The sequence below is a fragment of the Cyclopterus lumpus genome, chromosome 11 (genome assembly GCF_009769545.1).
Source record: "Cyclopterus lumpus isolate fCycLum1 chromosome 11, fCycLum1.pri, whole genome shotgun sequence".
In the NCBI taxonomy this organism is placed as follows: Eukaryota; Metazoa; Chordata; class Actinopteri; order Perciformes; family Cyclopteridae; genus Cyclopterus; species Cyclopterus lumpus.
Window position 1 is genome coordinate 12799640 of NC_046976.1, and position 11840 is coordinate 12811479.

At 38.5% G+C, this 11840-nt stretch overlaps 1 protein-coding gene across 1 annotated transcript in view; it reads right to left on the reverse strand.

Moving 5' to 3' along the window:
- The window catches only part of kcnh8 (potassium voltage-gated channel, subfamily H (eag-related), member 8), a 42712-nt gene extending 37971 nt beyond the window's left edge, over positions 1-4741 (reverse strand). Inside the window, 1 exon segment of the mRNA XM_034545194.1 lies at positions 4666-4741. Within this exon segment, the coding sequence (XP_034401085.1) occupies positions 4666-4741 (76 nt within the window).
- Between the last annotated feature and the right edge of the window lie 7099 nt (positions 4742-11840).

Below are 11840 nucleotides of genomic sequence, written 5' to 3' on the forward strand. Positions count from 1 at the left end.
ATAAAGGTTTAAATAAATAAATAAAATATTACCGATTTCACTCTGATACTTTCTGGTGTAACTGGGCACCAGGGCAGTACTTTTATATGATTTCATAGAAAATGGGTCCTCTGTATTCTACATCCACCAGGATACAGCTCAGCTTCATCCTCTCTGCTTATTTTTACCTGAAATAAAAAAAAAACAGTCTCGATATTAATTGGGCTTTGGAGAAAATGGGAACAGCACTGCCAATCCACTGCCAGTAAGCATATCTGGACCCTGCAGCACTATAGTCAATGATGATTGATTACTCCCTCACCGGCTCATAACTGCATCCATTACTTCTTTCACAGTCATAGCCGAGGACAACATTCAACCTGCTTTTTCACAAGTTGGCATAATCAGATAACAATGTGCTGAGGGAATTAAAAGTTGCTGATGTTCCTGATACTGTGACATATGTAATCCTGGCTATTCTCAACCAAAGCATCTGTGGTCTTTCATACAGTAATTAGCTCCCTGGGTCTTCCTCCAGGTCATACAGTTTCTGGTGGGACTGATCGATTGGGACAACAACGATATATCCTCTGTCTTCGTTGAGACAGCAGGTGGTGAAAGCCCTTCTACTGTGTGCGATACTCAGATTACTTTTTCTAAACACTCACCTGGCAGTAAGTGGTAATCACGATGTGGGATCCCACAGCTGCTTTTTAACAGCTCAATTAGATGTGCTGCATTTAAAGAAAGTCAGTGGCGAGGAAACTTGTACTCAACTATCTTTATGCCAAATAAACAGAGGCACACACACACATTCCATTTCTTGTTCTTCCTCCTCTCTGTCTATGTCTTTCTTTACACATACACATACATATGCATATCTCTCTCACTCACTCACTCACTCACTCACTTACTCACTCTCTCTCTCTTTCATTCACTCACTTACTCACTCTCTCTCTCTTTCATTCACATACACACTTTAACATACTGACTAAACACGCAGCTATTCTGAGTCTTGGCATCAGTGATTGTGACAGTAATTACCTGCCTAGTGGAGGTGGAACTACTGTGTGCTGAGAGCTAGAAAATAGCAATCTGGAGGAATGGTGGAGGATGGTGAGCACACAGCACACACTGGGGGACGTTACACAGCCCTCTCCTACAACTCTACCACCAAACCGTCTGCTTAATTTGGCAGAAAGACAGCCCGATACTGTCTCCATCACTCCAACGGAGGCCGTCATTGGTTGACAGAAAGGCAAGTCAGCAAGTCTGAACTGGTGACGAGACCGGAGCAATGACTTCAGTTTAGAGATGTTAAGTGATAGTTTGAATGTATGGATCCATTTTAAATGCACTTGAATGATAAGCAGTGGTGGCATGTAATAAGTACATTTATTCAAATGTTGTACTTAAGTACAGTTTTGATGTATTTGTACTTGAGTATTAACATTTTATTTTAATGTTTACCTCACTACTCAGAAATTATGGTTAGAAACAAAAAAATAGTTTCAGTCAAAGAGATATTCGGCATAATGTGTATTTTTACTTTTAATACGCTTTGCTAACTAAAGTAACATTTTTATTCAGGACTTTAACGTGGTATTTCTGCTTTTACTTAAGTAAAATAACCACGATATGACCACCTATAGGAAGGCCAATTAGAATGGTACTCAACATATTTACTCTTACTTGGAAAAAAAGCGAACATAATTTAATACTTTCAATCTTAAATGATGTTCATATAAAACTTGTTGTAATATATTTTAGGTCATTTTTTTCTTTGTAAAAGTATGCAGAGCTGCAACTATTAGCTGTTTGTTTACATGTAAATGATGGGCGACAATTTAGTCACTTTTTAACAAAAATTCCAAAGATTCACAAGTTCCAGCTTCTAAATATTGAAGAATTGCTGATTTCCTTGGTCTTCTATGATATTTAACTAAATATCTTTGGGTTTGGGACTGTTGAACATAACAATAATAATTGTATTTGCTAATGATGACATTTGTTAGTTGCAGCCCTAAATGTACTCTTGCTTCAAATGACTATACTATGTGCTAAGTGACAATGTGTGTTACTGTAATGAGCAGCTTGCTGCTCCAGTGACGGACAGGTGGTAAGCTTAGTCACCTGGATGGCACACTATTGTAGTGATGACAGAATGTGTCACAGCACTCTCACACAGTCCTGACAGTGCACAGCCACAGACAGATTCTATTATTTTAGTTACGCTACGGGCAAACAGGGATCGAAGGAGTCAACCAGTAAGTCAACACACACAGTGAAACATACAAACACTGTCATGATTGTGAGAGGACTTTGTTCAAAATAAATGATTGTGTATAAATGACTTTGTTCAAAATAAACATCAACTTGGTCAAAATCAGCTGTGGGATGCAGATGAAATACTAAGAAAATTATTTAAAGCCATTTTACGTCTTACATCTGACCTCTTAAGATTGAATTTATCCTGAAAGTGTCCACTAATTGTCTCTATAACCACTAGGTTAATGCTTTGGACACCTTGATTTATTGAGATAAACTTGGGTGTTACCATGTATACCACCTTGAAAAAGTTGAATCGATGTGAAAGGCCACCTTTAAATGTAAAAACAAATGACAAAGACTTGCCAACTTTCACTTTCATCCATTTATCATACACTGCTTCCAGGTTTGACCTGCTTGCCCGGGCTTTGGATGACGTCCAAGGGGATCACATAGCAGTGAACCCAGTATGTTCCTTATATTTGCTCCTGGCCAGGCCATAAGAACCAATTCGTCCTGTCTGGCTCCGTTGCCTCCAGTCTGCCCTATCTTGCAGTTAAAATCCAACGTTAATTTTCTCTACTTTGCAGCTCAAGGACAACCCATTTGTGCTGTACAGTACCACTATTCACTTGTGTTAGAAGAGAGCCGCTGCTCAGGTAGCTGAATGTTTGTTGCCACTCGACATATAGCCTGCTCCTATAGAGTGGTGCTAAACCTGCAGATATGGGCACTGGAATAAGGGTGGAGATCTGTGGCTATTATAATGCCTCACTGAGAGGTATGACCGTACCAGACAAAATGGAGAATGTCCCAAAGAGAAATGTATGAGTGGGGTCAGGTGGTGAGTTTGGGTTGGAACGAGACAATAAATGCAAGATGTATTATTATCCCTGATGTCTATATGATTAGGAAAGTGGAAAGTATTGGTATTATTATTATTATTATTACACAGACAAAAGTGTGTTTGAATAAGTTCTAGTGGCTTTTTTAATTTGAAACACAAATAATGGCATAAGACGTACAGTTAGTGTGTGCTTTTGACAACTACACAATATACAATTAGTTCCCATATTACTTTAACGACCCCCCTTTAACTAGATGCACTAATACACCGATAAATAAAGCTTAGCTGGTCGACAGAACATTAATCTGCAAATAATTTGACAATCAATTGCCAAAGATTCACTGGTTTCATGTTCTAATGTTCTAATGTGTACATTTTCCTTTCGTCTTAACACTAAAATAAGTATCTTATAGGTTTTGGACTGATGGTTGGACAAAACTAAATGTTTTGTGACATTACACCATGGTCTTCAGGAAGCTGATGGTTATTTGTCACTGTTTCCAGGCCAAACAAATAACCAGTGTATCGAGAAAAGATAAATAATGATCTTACTGGTAAAAGCTTACTGGTACATCATAGGAACATCCATGGAATGAAAAGCAAAAGCAATTAAAAACAATGCATACCTAGCCTGAAGATGAAAACCTGAAAAGCCTGAACATGAATTTAAACTGAGTGGGGAGAGAGGTTTAGGCCTGGAGAATGAGAGCAGGGCAGCTCAGCTTAACTAAACATGAAGCAAACGTCAGCTGTGAAACATTGCTGATTTCTAAGAATCCTCACAGAAAACTAGAATGATCATTAAGAAATAAGATAAAAATCCAGAGTTCAGACAAAAGTTGTCGTTTAGAAATGCCTCGGTGTCGCCTCTGTGCCTCAGCCCGGGGAAAGACCTGCTGTAAAGTCACCGTCGACCAATTAATTTTTATAAATGCGACTGCTGGTTTCAGACCGGCGGGAGGAAGACCGTATATTCCCCGCAGGACTTGTCGGGCCAAAGAGCAGAAATAAGAAAGGTTAACTTCACGGGGAGGAAAAATCATGTGTGCAAAAGTTGGATTTATTTAGGTGTGTTCACAAATGTGCGCCTCAGATAAATGACACAGGCTGCAACTTGTGAGCGAGTGTGTTGTGTTTGGCTCGGAGCCAGCGTGAGCGTCCAGTTATCCCTTTGTCGCTGTCTGAGGTGCTGAGCTTTCAGCACCTCAGACAGCGACAGACTCAGCCGGCTAATTGTTGTGGGAGCGTCTGCGGCTCACCTCTCTGCCTGGTCCTGAGGCATGAAACAATTTTTAATAACCGAGAAGTTAAAGTCTGTCTTAGCCCAAAACATACGGGCTGGAGATATCTGGTGCCCTGCTGTCTAGACCATTTACAACAAATACAACAACAAATCGAAATCGTTGGATGTTTGCAGGTGGGCTATTAATTTACTCAAGAATCTCCAGGAAATAGACTACAGTCCGCTTACACACCAGAGGATACCCACCAGACGAAAACTTAAACCAAAATCTATACCTGCAAAAAAGATCCGAGTGTCTAAAATAAAAAATAAATAAAAGAAAACTTACGAGTGCCATCAAACCGTGTGGCTATAGTGTCCAGAAACGTGTTCTGCGGCGCCAATAATCCCTTCATCACAGGCATTTTCCCTGCTTGATACCGAAGTCCCCATCAAAGTTACTGGAGAGATGGTGCAAGTCGTCCAAATGTGTGAGTTGATCCCATTTAAGCCGCGGAACCTATGAACAAGGAGCTCTCCGGTAAACTCGGTACAAAGCGATCCCCAGTCGGTGGATGGTGCACGCGATGCGCGCCCCCGCGTGCCTGGAGCTTCTGTTGCGTGTGTAAATGACAAGAGAAGATGAAGCCCACAGGTGCAGTTCAGATAGTAGCCAGGGCCGACCGTGAGAGAGTGGGACTCTGTCAGCGATGCCTTTATTATGCCGTTGGATTAATTGAGCATCTGTCCACAGCGCGCAGAGACATGGTGGGAGACATCAATCACTCTCAACACAACTGTGATCAAATGTGGGAGTCTCTCAGCGTGAAATCAAAAGTCAGGAACATAACTTTTATCTACATTTATTTTTAGATCTTATAGCTCAGCTTTCTATGTTAAATCGTCGCATCAATTAAGTAAATCATCGAATTATGATTGTGCAATTAAACAACAGACAACTATAGCTCAATCGATGGAAATCCCATTATAAACAATGGACGTGGAATATTGCTTTTATATATAAATCATTGTTGCCTTCCATCACCCCAAACCAAAAACAGCTATGCAGGACCTGCATGTTGCACAGCTGTTAATGAATATAACTGAAACAAAACACACTAGTTGCACACGTTGCAGAGTCAACTGTGTCTCAAGAGACACATGGCTCAATTAACCATGTTGTGTTGACTGTCTGGCTGTCAACGTGTTCACGCTGCTCTCTCCAAGCGCACACAGTGCGACCCATCAGCAGGCGCACAGCTGGCCAAAGTAACACGCGAGATTTAGCGCCATCTAGAGGTCAGATAAAGGAAAGACCTGCATGAAAGACTTGTCTAATAGGGCAGGAGTAAAAAAACAAAAACATTATCAACAGAGACATGTTCAGCAGACCTGTCTGTTGCAACATAGCGCCCTCATGTGGACAGTAACTTGCCAGCTCCACAACATCAAATTATTGTATTTCACATGTGACTTTGACGTCATTAATCCACATACAGCCAGAGAATGCAGATTATGCATCCATCTATGCTCTTAATAAGATTGGCACAAAATGTGTTAAAATGGGGTATGAATTAGTCAAATGCAGAAGTAAACCTGAAGATCTGTAGTGGCGACAGTCACTTTTACACCAGAACATAGAATGGTATATTTTGAATATAAATATATAGGCAGATTTATGGTTGAGCTCAAAAAGTTCTCCAACAAAATACGTTTTATTCTGAAGGTGTCAAATCAGCTCATTACAGAACAGAAATACAATTAACAAAAGTGAAATCTGTGACATTTTAGATGAAGCTAACATAACCTCTCCACTTAAAAGAGATTCAAAACCAATAACTCTTTTCCCCCAATAAATTGGGAAACAACCACATTTGGAGCGGCAGAGGTTGGCTGGATACCCCTAACAAGACGGTGCTACCACAACGCTATATAGCTCATTTTGTTCATACGGACCATATTTATTGATATGTTGAAAGACGGCAAGATGCCAAATTGGTTCATGTGCAAGCCTCACCGAAATGAAGTACGGGCAATTTTGATGTAATAATGAAAATAATATAGAAATGAACTCAAGTACTGTAGTAAGTAAAATATCAGTTCGCAAACTCTAGTCTGTAAATCCACAAATTGGGATTGCACCCAAAGTTGTTCAATTACACGCATCATGTTGCAAAAACACCTCTAGCAAATAACAAACCTGGAAATCATCCACACAAACACACAAATGCAGGCAAAAGTTATCAGAGAGAACCAAACTTGAATCTAGGCCAATCCCATTACCATCAGTGCCACAGCATAGGACTCAACACCAAAAGTGAGGAGTCGTGCATCCTACTCACAGCCTCCACAACTGTCAAGCAGCTGTTACAGCTGTTATGTCATTTTGACAAAGTGAGGTCACCAGGTGCTCTAAGGCTGACTGCTGTGAATCATATATTCAAACAAGCACACACACTCAATGTGCCTACATGTGCTCATACAAAACACATACATGATACAGGAAAAGAAGCATGTGAGTCGTGTCCCTGAGGTGAGGCAGCGTGAAACCGAGAGATATACTTCCATAAATGTGTCAGCTAATAAAATTAGAACAGACAGCCAACACACAGTGATGCTTCACCTGAGTAATTAAGTGCTTAATGCATCATTTAATCCTGATCACTGCTCGGAAGTGTGTGTGTGTGTGCGTGTGTGTGTGTGTGTGTGTGTGTTTGTGTGTGTGTGCGCCAAAGTTACGTTTGTAGTGAAGTGACAGTTGAGTCAAAGTGAGTCACTGTTGCTCACAGTGTTACCTCACCATAAGCTTTATTAAACCTGCATCAACATATTTATTTATTTATAGTACTTTTTAAAACAAACTCAAAAAGTTCTTTTTGACATATAGCTACAACTCAAATGCAATTTAAAACATCAAGAAGCACTATAACTTAAATTAAAAAAGAAAATGTTCTTACACTATAAACAGTGGATACAAAAATATAAGGACAAGGTGAAAATAAAAGAAGGGAGCTTGAGCAAAGACTATAAAGTCAAACTCAACTACACTACATCCTTAAGTCTATCCTTACAACATCAATGTGCATTATTACATCCACACACATAATGTGTCCTTATCTTCTAGAGTTAGAGGACCAGATAAAATGCCTCTTTCAAAAAAAGTGAAAGTTGGAAAGTACTATTCTGTTAAATGAATAGTTATTTTGTTATAATTGTTTTCAAAAGAGAAGTTCAATGATGTTAATTTACTATTATCATTTTACAGCCATGTTTTGAAGGAAGGAAACTTAAAGCACCCGAAAAGGATATCAATGGGCTTCATTGAGTTGTAAGAGATTATGTGAAGCAGTGATTAAAGCCCCCTGTGTGCGAGTATGTGTGAGTATTTATACCTCTTACTGTTTATACCAAATACACCAAATTATTCAGATTGCATCCATATTTGTTTGTCGGAAAATGAGACATTCACAGGCAAATGTGGTGCAGTCTTTGTTTTGCTCACAGCTGTTGTCTTTGTGTCCTCTTGGTCAGATGTCTTTCTTTATACAACCACTAGGAGTCGCCAGAGTTTTTTTATTGTGAACATATAAGTTCAAGGTTAATTTATTGTTACAGCAGAGGGTTGCATTATGAAATGCAGTTGTAATCTTTTTATGCTACACAAGAAATAAAGAAAACAGTAGGAGCTTTAACATAGCATTCAACTACAAAATAAATATACATTAAACATTTTTATAAGCACACTTTACACCTGATAGGTTTAATCAAAGACATATTAACAGTAGTGCATAGTGACAAGAACTGTAATGTTATTTTGTACCTGCATGCATGAATTCGGTTTTGTGTGAGTGACGTGCTGCTCTGCTGTGATCTAAACTCCATTCCTCTCTCTTTGTGTTTATTGGTTTCGTTATTAACAGTCTTGGTTAAACTCTAATCAGATCTGGCCTCGTGCCTGCATACAGTCATGCATTTATGCTTTAAGACTCCCTAGCTGCGTTGCAAAGGCAACACTGTACGGGCATTTTAACTTAATGTTTTTTACGATACCCTCGGGTGCTATACAGGAAGTGGGCATGGCTGTTTAAAGATACAGCTATAAGTTCATTTTACGCGGTTAGACAGAGCTAATAGTCCATATGCAGGCATGTACACAGCACATTCACACACATAATGTAGTCATCGCTCACAAAAAACTCAAGCCATCCTATTACAAGCAAATATAAAAATGGCACATGACATATTATGCTGTCTTCTAACCCAATGATTCTACCCTTCTATCTTTTGTCTTTTATTCGGTCTTTTCATCCTTATTTCAAACAAAAGCTCAAGACATTTATTGTCCTCCCTACAAAACAAAACCCATAAATTGTTCAACCTACTTGGTAAGGAGGGCACATCTCACAGGTGATCCCCAGTATGGAGGACAGAAAATGACTTAGCGGTAAGTATAAATAAATAAATGCATGAATAAATACAGGAATAAATAAAGAAATGCTTAAATAAATTTATAAATAAATACAGGAATAAATAAAGAAATGCTTATTTAATGATGTCCTGTTTAGGTATAACTTATATTTATATATTCCTGTATTTATTTATTCCTGTATTTATTTATGTATTTATACATTTATTTAAGCATTCATTTATTTATTCCTGTATTTATTTATTTATACATTTATTTAAGCATTTATTTATTTATTCCTGTATTTATTCATACATTCATTTATTTATTTATTTATACTGAAGTCATTTTCTGTCCTCCATACCCCAGCTCACGATCTCATCTGAAATCTGGAGGTCGCTGCATTCAGACGTGAAATTCTTTGTGGGATTTGTATACATACATCATAACCACCATAACCTGAGGCTATGTTTTTCTCAGACAATATCTGATACCTGCCCGTGTTACATGAACAGGCCGAGGAGCCGGGACACACCCAAGGAAGTGAGAAACCTGAGGAGAGACAGTAGCTTTCAAGCCTGTTTCTGGAACTATGTCATATATGTATGGATATGTAATAGGTCTGTAGAGACAGGTTTCCGGATAGGGTGTTTCTGATTAGAGGCATGAAACTACTCAGGTCCTTTACTTCCACTCCATGAAAGTCAAAGTCATCCATTAAAGTCAAATAAAAAATTCACTTAGTATCAAAAGTAAAAGAAAATAGACCCTGTGACTGTTACTGTATGTTATTGCATATGACATAATAATAATAATGTTTTAATGTAATTGAAAAACTTGTATTCCTCAATATAGTTACAGTTATTTCAGTGATTCCCATCCTAGGGATGGAGTCCCCTTCAAAAGTTTGCAAAGTATATCTGAAGAGGGCGTGAATAAATTAATGAAAACATTTGTATTCATTTTTAAATACATGCAGAGTTGTAAAAATGTCAATATTTTCTCTGAAACGTAATGCAGTGGAAGAATAAAGTGTAGAATGGAAATACCAAAGTATAGCAAAAGTACCTCAACATTGTATTGAAGCACAGTATTTAGTAACTTTCCACCACTGGCCAAGGAGACAGATGGCTGTCTCTCAGGTGGCTGATCGTGTGTGTGTTCAGGTCCGGTGTTTGAATTTGTCAGTCTGCACAAACACATATGCATTTGTGAGTGATTTCTATAACTGTCATATTGTACAGTCAGCGACTGTGAGCATCTTCAAACATACTTTAGAACACAAACAAGAGAAACACAGATGTGCAATACTGAGTGTTGGCAATCTATTTCCCCTTTAACGCGCCGCCATGATGCCTCCACCCATCTAATGGCAGTAGGCTCACTAACCATATCATGAGTTTATAATAACCACATCACATCCATGGCGAATGAGGTGGAATGAAAATCTAACCTAATTTGGAGAGATACACGACTGTGTGAGTCGTGGGGTGTCCCCTGAGATGAGGCTCCGATTGAAGGAGCCGTGTGCTGCACTGGTAGCATGCTCTGTGAGCGTGTAATGGTCTTAATTATCATTTAGCATGCCAGCCTCATTGACGACGTATCAAGCCAGTGATAAAATAGTAGAGTGCCGAGAGAGAGAGAGAAAAGTATGAACATATCAACACTTAAAGGCACAGGCACACACTAAACAGTAGTACATATCCCTAAACACACACACACACACACACACACACACACACACACACACACACACACAAACATGCACACACAAAACAGTGAACTTATATACCATCATACCCAGAGGTGCAATTGGAGTGATACACATGCACACACACACACACACACACACACACACATTTCCATCCAGCTGAGTGACATCTCTCTCTCTCTGAATTAGTCACGATGAATGATGTGTAACCAGCCATGACGCGTTCTGGCTGGGGAGATAGCTAATTCACTTTGTTTAATTAGTCAAAAGTAGTAGAGCATGCTCTCTACCCCCAAACATACACTCTGATTGCGCAACATCCACTCATCTATATGTGCCCGTTCTCTCCGTAGAAAAGACAGACTTGTGATCACACCGGTGTAACATTTCATGGGGCAAGTCTTTGAATCTTATCTGTCAGAGTGAAGTATCTCTGACTCTTCCTCTCTCTTTCTTTTTCTCACAGACACAGATTACGCACACCTGCTGCCCTTTGCTTTGTGATACCTTCACAGAGATTTCAGACACCATTTTAGGGATCCCAGCTCCAGAGGTGCATCTCATCTGCAGTGGACTGCGCGAGGAAGATCGACTGATACTTGGCTGAAAGTTTCTGTGAACAGAAGACAAGCTGTGATTTTCGGCGAAGCATCAACACTTTGAGGTACAGGTATAAACATTTATCCTTTTGTGTATTTTTTCGAGGTTCGGCTGCTTTTTGGTGGTCCTACTTTGAGTTATATTACAGTGTGATTTAAATTGGTTAGTGATTAAAGTCAAATGCAGTTTCATAAGCAGTTATATGGGGAGAACTACGATGCTGTGTAATAGATAATATTATATACAGTAGAGTAAGTGCCACTACATTGTTGCAATACAACTATATCTTACCTATACTATACTACATATACTAAAGTGGTAGTTTGTCAGCATGTATATGTATATTTATGTATATATATACATACATATACACACATATATATACATACATGTATGTATATATATATATATATGTGTATATGTATATATGTATATGTATATTTGTATAAATGTATATATATATGTACCATCTATTTTATACAAAACTATATTACTATATTACTATTCAGCGTTATGTATATGTAGCCATTATAGTATAACATCATTGGCCTAATGTAACACTACAATACATTGCATACTACTATACTTTATTATAATATACTACACTCTATTTATTGTTCTATGTGCCCCAAAGTATCATATTATAGGCTACTTTGGTATAGTGTAGAATAGTATAGGCTACTATTTGCTGTACTAGCTGTAATTGCAATGGGACGTAGAGCTTTGCTGAATAAAATAAAAACTGTAATTATCTAAATCATAAGCCATATAATCTTGTGACAGTTAAACATCAGCTTTCAAAAGT